At 36.3% G+C, this 20,198-nt stretch overlaps 1 protein-coding gene across 1 annotated transcript in view; it reads right to left on the reverse strand.

Annotated features, from left to right (window-relative positions):
• LOC113111939 (protein bicaudal C homolog 1-like) overlaps positions 1–20,198 on the reverse strand; it is a 61,642-nt gene that overhangs the window by 31,131 nt on the left and 10,313 nt on the right. Inside the window, exon 3 of the mRNA XM_026277208.1 lies at positions 7,697–7,766. Within this exon, the coding sequence (XP_026132993.1) occupies positions 7,697–7,766 (70 nt within the window). The remainder of the gene's footprint in view (positions 1–7,696; positions 7,767–20,198) is intronic.

Raw genomic sequence — 20,198 nt, forward strand, 5'->3', positions numbered from 1 at the left:
GTAGTCGTGTCGAATAGATCATTAAAATAAAATGAAATAAAATAAAAACTATTGTAATGAAGTCAATACAAAGTATATTGTTTTATGTGTAGTTTGATGTTTAATTTTAAAAAATAAAAAACTAATAAATAAAATAAAAATTAAATAAATGTTAACCTTGGGTATAATAAATACATAATAAGTTAATAAAAATGCGAATGCATGAAATCTTATTTGTTCATGTTTTTCTTTTTTAGTTTATTGCATGTCAAATTAGTAAATACAACTAAGGAACTATTTATAGAACTTCATTATATTATATGATATTATGTTATGTTATGTTATGTTATGTTATGTTATAATGTAAGGTTTACTGTTTTACATTATTAATAGTCTCAAAGTATACATTTCTAATTATTTAAAAATCTGCTGTTGACCAAATAATAATACACTAAAATAATAAAAATTAAATAATTATGCCTAATTTGAATATTTTAAAAACAAAGCACAATGCAAAATATATTGCTTAATGTATAATTTGCAAGAATAGCAATGCAATATTATGAAATATAATAATATGTGACCCTGGAGCACTAAACCAGTCTTAAGTCACGCAGCCTGTCTGTAGTCTGTAGCAATAGCCAACAATACACTGTATGGGTCAAAATTATAGATTTTTCTCTTAAGCCAAAAATAATTAGGATATTAAGTAAAGATTATGTAGAGATTGTGATTATGACCTTTTTTTATAGAACTTGTTTTGTATCAGCTATAAAATCCTGTTGGACCCATAAAATCCCAATGTTCCTCATATCTGTTGTTATGGTAATGTCTCATTTGCTCCTCACACTGTAACAGAGTCATTCTGGGAAGAAATTTATTTCCTTGGGATCAAGAGGGCGAGTCTATTGTATCCAAAATCTACCGACAAAAGAGCCAAAGACGTTCATTTAAAGGAGGGAACCTTAAATCCCCTCTGGGTCCACTGTGGGAGCATACTGGGCCGCACACGCCAGCAGCCTAACAGCTCTCCATGGAGACGAGAGCCCGGTCTGATTCAACCGTGTGGTGGACCGGGTGATAAGCACTGGAAGAACGGAGCGCTTCGGACTGTTTTTACAGCTGCTGCCCCCCTTTAAGAGCAGGCCAGTGGGAGTTCTGTTCTCCTGTCCTCCTATAAATCTCTTCATACAGCAGCCTGAGATTTATTCAGGGCTCTGAGTTGGACTGGCCAAGATGGGCTAGGAGTGAGGGTGAGTCAGAAATGTCAGCCAGGTTTCTCCATCTTTGTGTGAGAAGATGGCACGGCCCAGGCAGAGAGAGCAGCGAAACACTCAAAGTCTGTTTTTAAAGCATAGCTGAACTGATAATGGTCGCTCAACACTCTCAGAAGAAAAGGTACAAAAGCTGTCACTGGGGCAATGCTTTTTCAAAAGGTGTTATATAGATTTTTTTTTTTTTTAATTATTTACCAAAGAAAATAATGTTATAAAACGTTCTGTTCATTAAAAAAATGAACTCAAAAATATTAAGCAACATAACTTTTCTAACACTGATAATGATATAAAATGTTTCTCAAGCAGCAAATCAGCATACATGTATTAGATCTATCTATCTATCCATCCATCCATCCATCCATAGACCATTTAATAGAAAATTTAGCTGTCAAAAGACTGACATTTAATTGAATTGATGCTTCTTCGATTTACAGTGATTTAGATTTTATTTAAATGTCAACAAAGCAGCATTCACAATACATGCTATTTTTGTAATATGATGTATTTGCGATTGAAAAAAATAAAAAATAAAAAAACAGGCCAAAAGTTTGCATGGTAATTACATTGTGAAAAGTGGTTCTTGACAAAAAGGTTGACAAATAGCAGTGCTTAGTTAGCAGTGCTTTCTTTTTTCAAGAAAGATAAGAAAGACTAGCTTTTTTTCCTTTTTACAATAACATGCACAGATGACTCATTCGAAAAGACAATGAACGTGCATTAACAAAATAAATACAGGGTCAATTCTGAATCCCAACTTGAAAAGTTCCAGCAACACATGAAATGTTGCTAATTTTAGAACAGGACATTCACTGCATGCCGCTAAGATACAACAAAGTGGATATCATTTTGATTTAATGTCAACATGCAAACACCGAATGAAAACTCTGAAAGAAGCAAAGTCTTTCAGAGTAAATCAAACTCAACCTTTTCTTGTGACAGTGCTCTGTGAAGGTCTGCAGAGCATCAGCCTGAGCTTTACGATGGCAAATGAGTGAAACAGACAGCGAGAGACTTCAGAGACTAAGATGAAAATACCCTACGTCGGTTCAGACTCTGCAGAAATGGAATGCGTCCTCAGGAGCCACATAAATATACTGCAAGCTGCATTTCCACTTTTAACACACAAAAGAGTCTCGAGGCCATTTCTAGTTCCTAGCATTCCCGTTATGGCCCATCCAAAGGCGATGATGACTGCATTAGTTGTGATGGCTCTTTGGCCAATTGAGGAGAGGGATAATAGCACATAACTGTGGGTGTTGGTCCAATCCCAGATGATCCATGGTTCCAGAGACTTTTAGGAGCCTGTAAATGTTTCTGCAAAGTATCTGTCATTATTAAGCAGCTGAGGTCTTGATATTACTAAGCACTTTCCGCCACCAAGAGACATGCCTAGCATACAGATGAAAATATTTAATTATTAGTAATCTTCAGTTTTTTGGCAGAAAAATAAAATCGGTAAATGCTGGTTCCAGTAATGACGCTCACAGTGAAAAACAGTGGACTGTTAAAATGCAAACTAAACTCAAACGATTTTACCATAGTGCATGATTTGTAAATGAATACATGTTGAAGCTTGCATCACAAAACCAGCTCTATATGGCTTTTCTGATGTAGTAAACTTGCTCAGTAGCTACATACACTTACATAAAGTACATACATACATTTAAGTGTACAGTACATACACTTAAAAAATGTGTAATTTGTAATTTATAAAACAGTTTGAAGTAATGCACAAACACGGTAAATCTAATGGCCTTAAAAGTATTAGACAACATATTAATCTATTCAGTCACATAAATTATAACATTATGGGCCAATTCACAGGAAATTGTATAATCTATTTTTGTTAAAGGGGGGGTGAAATGCTCGTTTCCACTCAATCTCCTGTTAATCTTGAGTACCTATAGAGTAGTACTGCATCCTTCATAACTCTAAAAAGTCTTTAGTTTTATTATATTCATAAGAGAAAGATAGTCTGTACCGATTTTTCCCGGAAAAACACGACCGACTGGAGGCATGACATATGGGCGGAGCTAAAGAATCACGAGCGCCAGTAGGCTTTTACTTTGAGAGCATGTGGAAACTAACTGTGACATTACCGTGAGGAAAAAGCCATCATCCAAAACAAACCATGGCTTACAGTCAGATTCAGCCGTTTATTTATGATCCAGAATCAGATCCCGAGGCTGAAACTGAACGAGAGCAGCAGCAGCAACGACTCGCTCCGAGCGGGGCTCGAACCCGGGTCTCGGCATGGGAGGGGACGCACTAACAAGGAGGCAGAGATATTTTAAGCAGTTTTACTCACCGCCTGCGGTTCCAACACACGATCGTGACCCTTTTTCGTTGGGATTGCATCATCCTTAAGAAATAAACGATACGCAAATCCGTTGTCAAACTGGGCCTTGTTTGTAAAACAAGCATCTTCAAAATGCAGGGAACAAACACAAACACAAACTCCGTTGATGCTCTGTAAAAATAAACTCCATCCACTGGTCCCTTAATGCTGTTTCTCTTTTGGTAATCTGTGCAGGGTTGTCTTGCCCTGGCAACCAAAAACACACATCTTTTGTGACATTTCACCACGCTCTCGCTCTGATCAGTGATTGTCTGTGCTCAGCCTCTCTCTGCTCTGCTATACGGGAGCATGAGGTCTTCCGGCAGACGCGCCCATAGGACCTATATAAGGAAATTCCGCTCCATCTAACGTCACACAGAGCCATACTCGAAAAAAACTTTCCGAAACTTGTGACAAACCGGAAGTAGTATTTTGGGAACAAAAATACTCCTTCAAACGTACAACTTAATTTTTGAAACTTTGTCCATGTTTAGCATGGGAATCCAACTCTTTAACAGTGTAAAAAACTCAGTATGCATGAAATAGCATTTCACCCCCCCTTTAAAAGTTATCAGAATGTAGTTAATCGGTTTAGGGCTACAACATTCAATCCCTTAAGCTACAAACATCTCTGCTTCTCAACAATCACATACATACAAAAGAGGCGGACCCAAAGTCAAGGCTGTTGGCTTAATCGCATGCTGCACTATCTAGCTGAACGGTGCCTGCTTTCTTCCAGAGGTGTTGCGCAGGATCAACACATCTTAACGGTCATAATAAGCTGCAGACAGACTCGCAGGAAACAGCGGGTCCCTGAAGGCCACAAAGACTAAGCCGGGCCTGGTGCAGTCCACATGTCAGAACTGTGCATGTGTTTTTCATCATTAATTAGCTTGGATGTTTGCTGCATTCGGTCACCAGATAACCGCAAATGATTATGTAACATTTTTGTCAGCGCAGGCAATGCCCGTGGCAGCACGCCAACATAAACCACACACAGGAATGCGAATGGCCTTTGACTTGGGCCGTGACCCTGAAAACACATTGTTAGCCCATATGAACTTGATCTGGTGTTTGTTTGGAATGGCCAAGCTGTTGTTGTCATTGTTTGCATTCCGTCCTCTTGATCGCAATATTATTACTGTTGCCATAAGCTCTTAAAACTTTACAGAGAAATGAAACACTTGTATGATTGCGTAACAAATGTTTGATGAACATTATGGCTTTGAAAATATTTCGGTATCAAAGGACACTCAGTACAGTTCGCCAGTAGTTTGCTGTGACCTCTGTGATTCATTTGGAAATTATTGAATTGTACCCATAGGTGTTGTGGAATTACCATGGTACAGTGTTGTTTCAGATGGTCATAGTATGGTACTGCAATTGCTTCTTGGTTTACCAGGGTATTCCAAGAATAAAGTTACTTTCAGAAAATTATTACCATGGTATATGCCAAAACATATGTATGCAGGTCCAAAATAAATCTAATATGGTATTATTGGTATTTATACTTTGTGTTCTATTATCTAAATGTTTGTTGGTAAAACTTTCATATTTTAATTTTCATCAAGGCTGCATTTATTTGACAAAAAGACAGTAAAAACATTAATGTAATCTCAAATATTATTACACTGATTTCTATTTTATATGTGTTAATCATGTATTTCTGTGATGCAATGCTTCATTTTCAGCATCATTACTTCAGTCTTCAGTGTCATCATCTTTCAGAAATCATTCTAATATGCTGCTCTGACGCTTAAGAAACATTTGCATAATATTTTTGTGGAAACTGTGATGCATCTTTTTCAGGATCCTTTGACGAATAGAAAAGACCAGCATTTATTTGAAACAAATCTTTTTTAAGATTATAAATGTCTTTAGTGTTACACCTGATCAATTTAATTAATCTTTGCTGAATAAAATATTACTTTCTTTAAAAAAAAATTGTAATGTAAGTAGTCAGTTTACTAAAAAAGCACAAATGCACATACATTATAAGCCATAAACATCTTGAAAACATCTGCTAAATGTGTTAACATCCAACAGGGTGCATTTTAGCCATTTGCTTGCAATGCATGTTGTTATGGGTGGTTGCTTACTTTTCCAAGTCAAAAGAGTCAAATATTCTAAGTCGGAATGCTTAGAAAAGCAATAGTGTACCTCTTCTCAAAAAGCCACATGATTTAATCATTCATTTCAACATTCATTTTTACGTAGCAAAATCATGCCTTTTTCCACAGCAGCAGTTCAGGTCGACTTATGTGCCAGAGTTGAATATGTAAAGTGGTAAAACGGAACAACTGACTGGACTCGAACATGATACTAGTGATTAAGATGATTCCAAAACAAATGAAGCAGCCCAATGCAAACTCATTAATATCCAGTGATAAACTGTAAGTATGAAAATATTCCAAACAAACATTGTCAAAACAGGACTGATAATCTAACACGCAAATTGTCCTCTTCTTACAATGATTAGACAAAAGATGACCGTAATCAGGGTAACCAAAGCTGAGATACTACTAGAAGGATTCATCTGACCCTGAAGCCAAGATACTGTCAGGGATGACTATGTGAAGATATTTAAAATGTTGTTGTAAATGTTATTTATGTAACACTTCGATAAGACAAATTCCACTGAAACAAGAGTAGGGGTGTTGAATGCTAAACAGTACAAGGGGTGCATTTACATGCAACCAAATAATTCATTTATAATCAGACTGATTATTCATGTGAACTGATTGAAGTTTTGATTTATATAAATAATCTGTTTAATGTGAAAATTGTAACCATGTAAACCCTAGGATTTTACTACTTTCTTAATTGGATTAAAAAGTTATTTGCACACATTAGGGCTGGCTGGCATTAGTTTGTACTGTATGATACATATGAAAATATTACCAGCACATCTGAAAAATAGGATGCACAAATAATCAAATTTCTAATCACGATTACAATTATGGATGCCACAATTACGTAATCATTCAAAGTGGCAATTAATTGTTCAACGTCTATGTGCTTAAGTTGCGTTTCCTTTCTTCGTTTCTTTCTACATGTTATCTCAAAGGTTTTTCCATTGTTTTAATTTTAATTTTAGAATAACACTGTAATAACATTTATATTTTTACTTTTTTATAATTTAAACAAGAAACCAATGCGATGAATATTTGACATAATCGCGCAGCCCTAGTTTATGTTGAACATCATCTGACCAAACCCAGAAAACAGCTCTCATCTCTTCTGCTTGTCGGAGAATGTGTTATAGATTAAGGCGATATCTATAGACTTTTAAGGCAATCAGTTAAACTAGCTAGCTCTTTTTATTGTTGATGATTATTGGTCAGTTGAGGAGGGTGAGAAGTGATTTACATGAGACACACCATGTTTTGGGGTGCCTGAAATTTTTTAAAACAGGTTTCAACATGCACATTTTTGGAAACGATACTGTTGTCGTTTAAACTATGAAAATTATGAATTTGGTAAAATGGTGACGTCATATGTATGCATAATTGCTTTTTACTTGTTACATACATCCAGAGACGTGGTGTTTCTTTACAAAGTGACGTCGCCAACTACTGGCCAGGCATGCATAATGCAGTAATATTGGACATTTTTGTGGATTTATGTAAACGGGATCATTTTGACAATGTTTCTACCTATATGCAAATTTGTTCAAGAATGCAAAAGAAAAACATAAAAAAATTTCATCTTGTTTTGTAAACATATTGTTTTGTCATATTTGCTAAAAAGCTTTTCTGACAGATATGTTAATTTCCTTTTTAGGTATATCATCAAGGCAAAAATGGCAAGTATGTACTGAAGATATGGTAAGATTTTTGCAGTGGCTTTTTCTGGGCATTTCACGTGCATAGACATCTTGTTTAGAATATATGTAATGCACATATAAACAAATATCGGGTTGCAAAGTTTCATATGAACTGAACTTTCAGAATCTCAAACTGGATTGCTTTCATTCCAGTGAGTGCATGTAAATGAGTAACAGAAAAATGCCACAACTAAGAAACTAGTATATATATACACACACACACACATGTTCAGCAGAGCATGTTTCAGATCAGATGAGGGACACCACAGGTCTTACCTTTCTTTGACTTCGCACCGATCTTTAGCTTGGAAGGCCAGGCAATCTGAGTATCTGTCTCCTCCATGACCTGTGGAACAGAAAAGAAAGAACATATTTAAAAGACCATATTCTACATGGTTTTCCGGCAATTCCATATACACTAATATTTTTTGTGAAGTTTATTTATTTATTTATTAAATTATTTTTTTTTATAACCGAGCACTAAGCTCAAAATCAGCATTTTAGAATGATTTCTGAAGGATCATGTGACCCTGACGTAATAAAGCTGAAATAATTCTGCTTAACTATCACAAGAATACACAGGAATTACATTTATGGAGAAATGCATTCAAATAATAATAAAAAAAACAGCTCATTAAATTTCTAAAATATTTAACTGTATTACTGTTTAACAGTATTTTTGATTAAACAAATGCAGCCTTGGTGAGCAGGAAAATACTTCTTTCAATTATTCCAATCTTCTGACCGACAGTTTATAATATTCACAATATGTGAACATTTTAAATACTTGCAAAAAAGGTACATCGACTATATGTATAACTTCATCTTAACTATCAAAAAATGTGATAAAGTTGCTGCATGTATAGGACTGCTGTTTGTCTTCTCATCCTCTCCATAGTAATGGTCAACATCAGAAATTGGGATGTTGGTCATCTGAATGATATGTCAAGAGCTTGTCTGCCTAATATGTTATTAATAATGACATACCACTAATAACTTAACAACATCAGAGAAGAGCCAAGAAAAAGAAATGTGCATTCCTGTCAAGATTACATTTTCACAGTACTGAACAGGGGAGGGGTTTTTGACCTTTCTTTGAGATTTAGATGACACGAAAAAGAAAACAACATGAATATACAGGTAATTCATAATCAAAATATTTATCCCTTAACCTTTACAACATGATGCTTTGGGAATTTTATTTGGACAAACTAACTTTATTCCATGTGGTTAACCAGACTGAAACACCTGTGTTCAGTAAGACAGTAAACGAAAAGTGTTAAAGATTTTTAGGTTTTTGTTATGCATGTAAAATCAAAAGAAGTTTCAAACCAACTAGACCACCTCAGAAGACACATAAGGGTATCGACTGCTTTAAAACTGTCCTATTGGTCAACTACACATGCATTGAATGGACCTACAGATTCATTTATTTTTTAAAACAATATTTTTTGGTGTGTGACTGTTATAAACACTTAGGATCTCATGAGGGTGAGTAAATGACAAAACTGTAATTTTTTAAATAATTTGTTTGAGGTACATCAATATGGTCTAAACATTATAATAAAAATTTTAATGAATGGATTTGAAAATATTGAACTTATGAACAACAAGTTACCATTTGTATATAACATATAACATCAATCCCCAAGATAAAACTGTACGTAATATATTCACATTTACATTTAGTCATTTAGCAGATGCTTTTATCCAAAAGCGATCTGTTGAAACTGTGATGATCCATTGCGCTCTTTCAGATTTGTTGTTCAGTAAGAGTAAAATAATACCACCTAATTGCAGTAAGCAAATAGGCAAAAAATCTCTGGTGGAAACCAAGGGACTATAAATGGAAAACAGAAAATATCCCTCTGAATATTTTCAGCATTACAAATGGAGAAAGTAAAAGTCCATAGCCATCGGGAGAGAGTTTGAACAGGATGTGAGGGCCAGTAAAGTGCTTGTAAAAGTCATTGTGCAGCTGTATCTAGCGATACCAGCAGTGGCCAGTACAGTCCCTTTGCTGTCAGATTGTTGCTGTCTGGATAACTACAGAGTCTTGACTCTGAACGATCTCAACTAAGTAAGAAGCAAATAAGCTGATATCACTTCTGGGCAGTAGGAAATTCCAAGGACTGTAACTAGCAGATGTCACCTCTGGCTCTGTTCCAAATCCCAGTAAGCCCTCTGTGGGCATCACAAGCACTCCAGATGTGAAGGCTGGTCTAAATGCTTGGCACTAAACTGCATTATTATGCCTTTTAAGATGCCTTCTTTTTGCAGAATTCAAAATCAATATCGCACATTATTACAAAAAATAATTGGAAATAGCCTATGTTACTCTATATTTTTCCCAAAAACGTACCTACCGTATATATACAATTCACTGCAATTTCCAACTGAAATGAACACTAGAAGTAGTAAAAATTATATTCGTTTTTTTTCCTAAAAACTTTGGGCAGTTTACCCGATTAATGAATTTATATGTTCTTTTCACAATAATATGTTATTATTTCAACATGCTATTACCAGAGCACATGATTTGTAAACTAATACATTATGAGATTTTCATCACATAACCAACTCCATATGTATGGCTTTTCAAATATAGTAAACTTGCTCGATAGTTCACCCGGTATAGCATTACATTATGAAGCAGAACATGTACAAGTCACAGTGAAAGTTCAAAATCCTCTAGCATCAAGTTAAAATGGCATGGTTGCTTCAACAAAAGCTTTTTTTATCTCCTGTTTACTTTGGCTTATTCTATTGGTTAGGTTTAGGGTAAGGTTTAGTGTTGGTGGTATGTTCATTTCCGAACTGCCATGACATATTACAACAAATGCAATAAAACGATGCCTAATTTGCGTTAATCTGGTTTGGATAAAAAATGCTGTACTTTTAACACCACTCAATGGCCATTTTAAAAGTCCCGTGAAAAGTGTAAGAAGCAACATAACATCATTTTGCAGTAACTTGTATGTGGATCTGTTGCCTATGAACAGTGTTCAAAATATGATTTCATTTCAGATGCTGCTTTCGAAGGTAGTTAACATCAAGGCAGTATGTAATGTTTTGGAACAGTGTGTTGAATGCTCGTGGTCCCAATGTTGGTCTCATATTCCTCTTTTATGGTTCTTTATCAATTATGACTTTGAAGAATTCTGTTTGCTCTGTTTTAGACAGACTCACTAAGAGAACTCGGGCTGGCATCCTGCTATCTGACAATGACACGCTTAAATGCTTCTGTGAATGCTGTTTTTGGCAAAGCTGTGCCCGTTTAAAAGATGATTTCAAGAGACCACACACAGCTCCAAAAAACTTACTCAGCCAAATGTTCCATGTTACTGGACAAATCTTTAACAGCTCTAATGTTCTTACAAATTAAATGGACTATTCATTTAACAAGTCCAGAATTAATACTCAGCTCTGGTTGCCCAGAGACATTTCAAGGATATTGTGTTTTTAGAGCCAGATTAAATGTCATATTATTCTATGAATTTATCAAATAGGATGTGAATATTCTGGTGACGACAAAAGTACAAAGAGCCTAAGATAACTTCGGTAACACTTTAGTATAGGGTCCAATTCACACTAATAAGTAGTTGCTTATTAGCAAGTCTATTACTAAAATATTGGCTGTTTATTAGTGCTTATAGGGTACATATAATGCATGACATCCATAATCCTACCTAGTACCCTCAACTTAACAACTACCTTATAAATTATTAATGAGCAGCAAATAAGCTTGTGTGTACACCATGTGCCAGACTACTAAGGACTTTGTGTTATATATTAAACCATGTGATTACTCTATGTTTTTGGTGCGAGCACACTCCTGCTGCGCTCCACTGTGAGAATGGACAAAATGATGCAAGACTGTGTTTGCCTCCTGTTTCCTGCCCCGTTCCTGCTGTGCAGTCCCACAGGTGTTCGGCAAGGAATTCTGGGCCTTACAGGACCAGATTCAAATTTGGGCCTTAGTTCAAAAAAAAAGTCACAGCTTTGAGTGTCATTATAAAATACGAGGGACCTTCTATTGACACAGCTGAGGCTCTGAAGTGTGTTTGGTCCAGTGGGTCGGGGTGATAATGTTCCTGTTTTTATCAAAGTTTGGGTACGTAAGGACCGTGAACTTACACAAGTGAGAGAGACATGTAATACAAACTCACCTTAGCATCAGAGACATTTGACTTGCAGGGTAAGAAACAAACCTCAGGTGTTTTTTTTTACATAATCATATGGAATGGAAGGAAAAGCCTCAACCTGTTTCTACAGCGGAGGCCGGAACTGTATAATATCACCCTCTTTTTCTTGATCTCCTCAAAAAATTGCTATCTTTGAAGATTCCCTTCCATAAACAGAAAGCATCGGGGGAGTTGAAAAACAAACCAGGGTGCTCTATTCGTGCTCACTGAAAACAAAAGCACATCTACTGCTCCGCAAAGAAACCGTACGATTTGCTTAAAGCTCTCAAATCAACAGTGACTAACCACTCAACGTCATGCTGGCCCTCTGAGCAGAATGAAAAACAAACTATTGCTAGTTTTAATGAATTATACAGAGAAAGCGACCAAAACAAGACAAAAACTAGAACGCCCCCATCCTGTTATAACCAACAAAGCTGACACCGCATGTTTATACAGCTTTGTGTGACTGTTTGAGTCTTGCAGTACAGCTTCACTCTGTTCTGGACTCGTGAATACTCTCATTATAATTTAACAGGAGTCTAAAGTCATCTGTTCCAAGGGTGATATTTACTTTACTTTTTCAAATCAGACTCAAATCAGATCTTAATTGTTATAGACTGATTATATTTACATGCACACCTATAATCAGGATGCAGCCATATTCTGAATATAATGTTTTGAAGCAAAATGTTACTTTTGTTAATATAGTTTTTCACAATAGAACTACTTTTTAAAAATTATTGAACAATAAGGACTCAAACACTTTTAGCCCTCACACAACAAATGGAATAGGACGGACAGTTGTTAATTTGAATCGGAATCAGAATTTAGGGAATAAGAATTTTTCTTTTTACAAATTCAGGGAATCAGACTGTGGAATTTACATGGCTTAATACTAATTAGAATATTGCCAAATTCTGATTAATAATTCTGATTAACAGAATACTGACATGCATGTAAATCACTGAATTGCTAAGCAAGTACACAATTGTTGTAAAAAAAAATGGATCAAAATTGTTCAGTCCCATTTTTTATTTATTTATTATAAATTACTTTCACACAATAGGCATGTTCTAATCTAGCCTTATTTATAAAATGAGTCATAAGAATCCATGTGTGAATGATAAATACCTTGACTACATGTTTGTTTGTTAGTTAATGTATTAATTAACACTTCGGGGTAAGTTTTCACACATGAATTCATATGACTCGTTAAGGTTCGTTATTGATTAATGCATGCCTTAACTCATCATTCACTCATATTAAACTAATATTTAATTTAGGGATTAGTACGGTACATGATTATTAATGTACTGCCATTGTAACATGTTACTGGAAAGGTATATCTATCCTATTTATTTTATTAAAATCTCCTATTTTATAACTGGAAAATTGATTTGCTACTTTTTTTGTTTTTTGGGACTTGCACTGTATCTTTTAAAATGATGGATGTCATTAAAAATAGGTAAATTATCAGAAATAAGCAACTTCCAAATTTACAGTTTGGGTCCTTTACCTGATAAAAGTAACACGATTTAAAGTGCTAAGGTTAATAAGCATAACTGGTTTAGGATTATGATTGTAAACACAAGCATACATCAAAAATGCACTCGGGGCTCTCAGAGTTTTTAGCTGCAGTTCTATGAAGACTGAAGAAGAGATTGAATGAGCCACTGAATCTTGAACCAGTGCTGTTTTGCACATCGTCCAAACCTCTGCAGCGATGCATCGCTGAGGTTCCAAGATGCTTAAACTTCTAGACAAACGATCAAAGCAAACCTACGCTGTTAATTGCCCACAATCAAATCAGTCACTTAGAAACTTGGACAGGACAAGGCCGTTATTTTCATTGATGGTATCCATGATCAAAAAGCACATGGCTGAATGGCTAGATATCTGTCACTTGCATGGCTGAGTGAAGCATTATTCATTAGCATAATAGAAACCAGCCCGTTTTATTATAAAAAAACAGAACGTTCAACATATATTATGACCATCGATATGTAACCAGCTTGCTTCAGTATGAGCGAGTGACTCGTTCACTTAAACATGCTTTTATGACAAATGTTACAAATCCCAAAGGAAAATGAGCTCAGAGGATTTAATATTCAGTGGCACAGAGTTCCGTTTTTAACTTTGACTACTTGCTTTTTTAAATCAATCATCATCTAATACGCTCACACTGACCAACACCCCATTTCAAAGAACTTCGCTTAGGATCAAGGCAAGAAAGCAAGCCATTCTTCAAACTGTAGAACATTTCACAATGGAAATGTTTACAGCACGGTTTCTGTAAGATGAATTGAGTCTCTAGAGACCCAAAGCGCTGTTAACTCATCAAAGATGTGCATTTTGCTCCTTTGAAGGGATACAACGGCGTCCAACGAAAGGAAATGTACTATCACATTCAAAACAGTTCTCTCGATTTGAGTTAACGAGAACTTATAAATAATTTCCCGACCTCACACACACACACACACACCCTGAGATCCAGGCTTGGGAAAATCCCTCGCCTTTTGTTTTGGGAAAAATGCTCAGTAGAAAGGTCAAAAATCAGTCCAGCCAACCAGAGCACTTCATTATTACGTTCAGCGGAAATCAGGCAGACAGACAGTGAGCAAGAGCATTGTCAAGTCATCTATCATGAGGCGCAGGAAAAGCCTGGCAATATTACAAATTGGCAGAGTAATTCCAAATGATCCCTGTCGCAAACAGATTCTCTTCTATCTGTGTGAGGCACAAACACCCGCTGAGGGCCAGAAGTTTGATCCATCGCGCCAGAGCACGGAGGCTTACCTCACAGCTCGTGTGTCACATCCAGCGAACAGGATTGTGGGTGGAGGGCTAGGAAACGGCCCAAATCTGTGTTTCCATAAGCGCACGGCTTCAGCGTACTGTGCAAGATGTTGTTGCTCACCCTGTGCAGCGTTGAGATTGGCATCCTGCACGACTGACGAATCGTGTTTGTTTTTCTATAAATCATGACATCTTGTCACATAAATAGGCAAAACACAGACTCGTAGACAAAAACAAGGATTCAGCAGCGAGGAGAAATACAAACCAGGAAGGATCAGGAAAGGGTGAGAACATCACACGTGCAAATTAGTAAGTAAGTCAAATTTAAAGATATTTTATCGAATGTTAACGTTGCTCTTTTCCATGCATTGAACATAAATGGTGACCAGAGGCCGTCAAGCTAAAAAAAACAAAAAAAAACAATTATAGAATCATCATGAAAGACTTTTGCACAATATTCTAAGGGTCCTATCACACACCCAGTGCAATGCAGCGCAAGGTGTGGCGTAAGTGTTTATGCTAGTTTCAGCTCAATGCAGTTCTCGTTTTCCCATCGTCCGCCACATTGTTTAAAAAGCAAATGCATTTGCGTCCATTTGTGCGCCCATGGGAGTGCTGGTCTAAAAAAGAGGTCTGTTCAGGCGGATTGTTGGTGCGTTGCTATCTTGAGGAACTGAAATTAGACTGCATCATAGTCCAACTCGAACCTCGTCTAAAGTCTAGCACAATAATTTTTCTTTGTTATTTAAAGAGCGCGTTAGTAATATGAGTGGGTGCACAACACATGTACACTTTCCTTTTTACTCACACATGACACGCAGCAGCACACAAACACATATATAAAAAAATTACATTCCGCCATGTAAATAGCGAACCCACCATGGCGCAACTGGCTTTTAAAGGGGATTGGCTTATTGCACGTAACGCCCAAAAAACACCCATTACTCATTAGGAGAATAGGGACAGCCCGTTTAGACCATTCACACAAAACATGCAAAACAACAATAATCCAAAAGTGAGATTTTTCTTTTCTTTTTTTTGTCAGGGGAACCAGGGTGATATTAACTTCTGAAATGCCCTACAAATATGCCTCATGGACATTATGAAAAATAACTTTTTTCGGGGGGGGGGGGGGGGGGGGGGGCTTCCCATGGAAGAAAGAGATTCATACAAATTTATTATGAAAGACAGGATGAGTGAATGATAACACAATTTTCATTTCTGGGAAATTACTCCTTTAATAATCATAAAATACATCAAATGTACCTCAGAGGGAGCTCAGATTTCAGACACTTTTAAAAGCCCAATACGAAATAGATTAAATTATGGCACACAGTACAATACAGGTCTTTGTACAGAAAAGTGCCATGTTTACTTTTTGCACCCACCCTTCTTGTTAAGGCTTTCCATAGTTGATCCAGCCATCATTCACCTGCTTTTCATTTCCCTCCCAAAATTCCACATCAGCCTGTTGACAAATAACTTTACAACAGTTTACAATCCATCTTCATTCTATAAACAACTGAGGGTTTGAAGGGGCAGAGAAGAGTTTATAAAATGAGTTAGCAATGACGGTAATCCATACCAGAGATGAAAAACTGCATCATGCAAGACCAGACAAACATTTATCTATTAATTTCATTGTTTCATTTGCCTAAAATAAATAATCTAACTATACTAAAACACAGATGTTTACATTTTCTCACGCAAGCCTGTGTCGCCACAGTGCTAGGGTGGATGGTGTCAGAGCACTGCTGTAAACATCGATAATGTCTTCTGATTGTTCATTAGCAAATTACTATGCCATTGTGAGTGTTGAGAGAGGTGTGTACGTGATTGCTTACTTAACCAAATTAAAAGAGCCTCTATGATATTCTAGGCCCTAAATATGGAACTTACAGTATTTTCTAGGGCTTAAAAAAAACAATAGCAGTTTTGTTTTTCTAATAAAAAGTGTTACTGCGAATTAAAATCTGCAAAAAAAAAAAAAAATGCTTATTTGCAGCTGTGCTTGTTTGTTGGGATTTTTTGATTATATGTCAATAGGTCATTTTTATATCTGTGTTTTAAAATCAAAATATATACATTTTTATTCAAGTCAAAAATATTATTTAACATCACAAGATCAATCTAAATAAATTAGTTTAAAATTAATGTCCAAAGCGATATTAAAGTGCATTCGGACTAACATTAATTTACTTAAAGGGTTAGTTCACTGAAAAATGAAAATTATGTCATTAATAACTCACCCTCATGTCGTTCCAAACTCGTGAGACCTCTGTTTATCTTCGGGACACAGTTTAAGATATTTTAGATTTAGTCCGAGAGCTCTCAGTCCCTCCATTGAAGCTGTGTGTACGGTATACTGTCCATGTCCAGAAAGGTAAGAAAAACATCTTCAAAGTAGTCCATGTGACATCAGAGGGTCGGTTAGAATTTTTTGAAGCATCAAATACATTTTGGTCCAAAAATAGCAAAAACTACGACTTTATTCATCATTGTCTTTTGTGAGAGAGTTCAAAACACAACAGTGTAGGGATATCCGGTTCGCGAACGAATCATTCGATGTAACAGGATCTTCTCGAGCCAGTTCAGCAAATCGAACTGAATCGTTTAAAACGGTTCACGTCTCCAATACGCATTAATCCACAAATGACTTGAGCTGTCAACTTTTTTTAATGTGGCTGAGTTAAAACAAACCAATATCCCGGAGTAATTCATGTACTCAAACAGTACACTGACTGAACTGATGTGAAGAGAGAACTGAAGATGAACACTGAGCCGAGCCAGATAACGAACAAAAGATTGACTTGTTCTAGTGTCATAATGACATAATTTTCATTTTTCGGTGAACTAACCCTTTAACATTTGTTCCTTGGGAATCGAACCCACAACCTTTTGCGCTGCCAACGCAATGCTCTACCACTGAGCTAAGTTTAAACCAACAAAAAAATGTTTAAGGTAACATCAGGTAGCGTTCAATTTTTTCCCCCCACCAACCCTAAGTACAAACAATAAAAGAAATCAATGAGCCATTCTTTCATTCAATACTGAAAAAGCACAAAGCAACAAAAGCAAAACTAGCTGGCACCTAGAACAGTCTACAAAACGAGTATTTAGATAGCAGTTTGAGTAGCTAAGCCAATATTCTCTTAAAAAACTAGTTAACATTGCTGCATTCTTTCAGAGAGATGAGGCGAGGTTTCCTGAGGTTTCGCTGTTACCTGATCAGAGCTCTCAGCGTGAGGGAAACGACTAAGGAAAGAGGGCTGAATCCCATCATTGTGCAGAATCACGGAATACCCGGTGGCGCAGACACGAAAACGCAGCAGCCATGATAGACAGGAACGCAATGTTGTTAATGAAAACACACGCAATTTTAGCGGACTGGTATCACTCTACCAAAGACATGCTCTTGGGGCGTGGGATGCTAAGTTGGCAGAAATATTTTCATCACAGTCAAAAGATTCCTTTAAAAGAAGTCCCTTTTATACCATTTTTAAGAAACTTTTCTTTTAATGGTTTGTTGTTGTGAGATAATTTCTGAGGTCATTTTCCATGAATCCATTTGTGTCTCTGGGTGCAGGCTGAATTTCACATTCTTACATAGTGTGTTTAGATAAAGTATTTGTTTTCAGCACAAGTATGTTGACATGAGCATAAAAATACCACTCTTATCTGCTGATCAAATTTACAAGGTTCCTTAGGAGATACACTGTGTTATTTCACAGAAGAACTATCACAACATCCTTAATTTTTAATATCCCCTTATACAGATGCAAAACATGGCCGGTCTAAAAGTCTACACTTTGGCGCATGAGCAGAAGTTTGCAGAAGAAAGATGCGTACATGGTTCTTCTGACAATTGGATGGCCTACATTGTAATCTGTAAATAAAAATTATTGGAGTTTTACAAGATTTAATTCTTTTTACTTCAAAATTAAACATTTAAAGAAATAGTTCACCAAAAAAATACAATTTGCTGAACATGTACTCTCCCTCAGGTTGTCCAAGATTTAGATGAGTTTTCCGAAATTTAGCATTACATCTCTTCATCACCAATGGATTATCTGCAGTGAATGGGTGCCGTCTGAGCGAGACCGTTCAAACAGCTGATAAAATAATCCACAAGTAATGTGATAAATAATCCCAGTCGACACATGAAGCGAAAAGCTGTGTGTTGATGTAATGTAACTGAACATATCTTCAAATAATTGTTTCCGAATAAAATTTAAGCGCTTTAGTTATAAAATGCTTTCTCATCATTTTTTTCTGATGAAGTAACAATTTAACAAACTCATCTACATCTGGGGGTTAGTACATTATCAGCAAATTTTAATTTTTGGATGTAATTCCACATAACATGCCAATTATTTGTAATTATTTGTGAAATGTACTAGCAGTTTCTGAGTGAAAATAGTTTCAAATTATATCCTACTCCATTTTGTGCGTGTGTGTATATGGAAGCATGGACTTCATGGATGCACGCGAGCAAAGTCCGTGAGGCTATAAATCCACATTTAGGGTGTCGTTTGAGAAATGGTCATTGTTAACTGTTCGTGATATGGTAGCTTGTGTTTGTTTGAAAATCAGGAACTGGCGTTCCTGGAGCTTTGCTGCAGCTGCGACTGCCCAAATTTGTGGCAGCCCAAGGCTCACGGTGCAGCCAGCCATATCTTCCAGAACAGGCACTTTCCAAGCTCTCTTAACTGGGTCTGATTATTTTCCCACACCTTACAGGTTAAAACAAATGGAACTTTGACATGGACTGTAATTCTTACCAATATCGACTTGCCTGCGAGTGCGAGTGTGTTTATTTTGAAGGCCAGCATGCTTTGATTCAGGTGCTGAATATCATTCCTGCCCCGCGCTGTCTGGCTTCTCCAGTCTGTATTTATTCACAGCCTGCCAATTAGGCCAGCAAGTGTTCGCCCCAAAGACTGTTCTACCCCACTGAATCCAAATACGCCAAGTGTGCTTGTTTTGGCGGGGCCATAAACGTACAGGAGACCTGTTCTGAGTATCCTTCAGGAAAAGCTGTTGTGTCACGAGTCACTGATAGGCTCTCGAAGTAAATGTGATTTATCACACACTTCACACTTTTGCACGAACATTCTGCCAACTTTTGCAAAAATCAGTTTGAATGCTATTATTTTTCCATTTTATGATGCAGATTTTAACGGGGATTTTAGCATTGCCAAGTAAATGAAGTTAAGCACCACATTTATCACTCATGTAATTTTAGATTTTTTTGTTTGTTTGTTTTCGATTAAGAATAAAATAGTAATATTTAATAATTAATATTTAATTAATTAATATAATAATTAATAAAAGGTAATAATTCAGCACCAAAGGAACACTACCGTTCAAAGACTTAGGGGCAGTAAAATCTTCATAGAAAACTGAAATAAGTTTTCTAAATATGCTTATTTTATATTTGAACAAGAAAGTGCTGCCATTTCCTCTTGAAATTCATATTCTAAACTGTAACAGGCACAATATTTGCAAAAACACAAATGAGAAAAAGTGAGTTCTTTATGTTGCCGAGCACATCATTTTGATTGAAATTATGCTGAGCAAATACACACTGGGCATATTATACAATGCTAGTTATAAAAGTCCCATATTTATTCTATTACCGCAATGGTAGAACTTTGAGGCTTGAGAACCGCAAAGCTGTTGCACTGCTGTATCGTGCAGTACTAATTGCAGTATGTCCTTCAGCAGAAATAATTATACATGCAACATGATGCTAACCTATTTTCGACCGCTGCATGCGGCTGCCAAAGCAATGT

This window comes from Carassius auratus, chromosome 12 (assembly GCF_003368295.1).
Source record: "Carassius auratus strain Wakin chromosome 12, ASM336829v1, whole genome shotgun sequence".
Classification (NCBI taxonomy): Eukaryota; Metazoa; Chordata; class Actinopteri; order Cypriniformes; family Cyprinidae; genus Carassius; species Carassius auratus.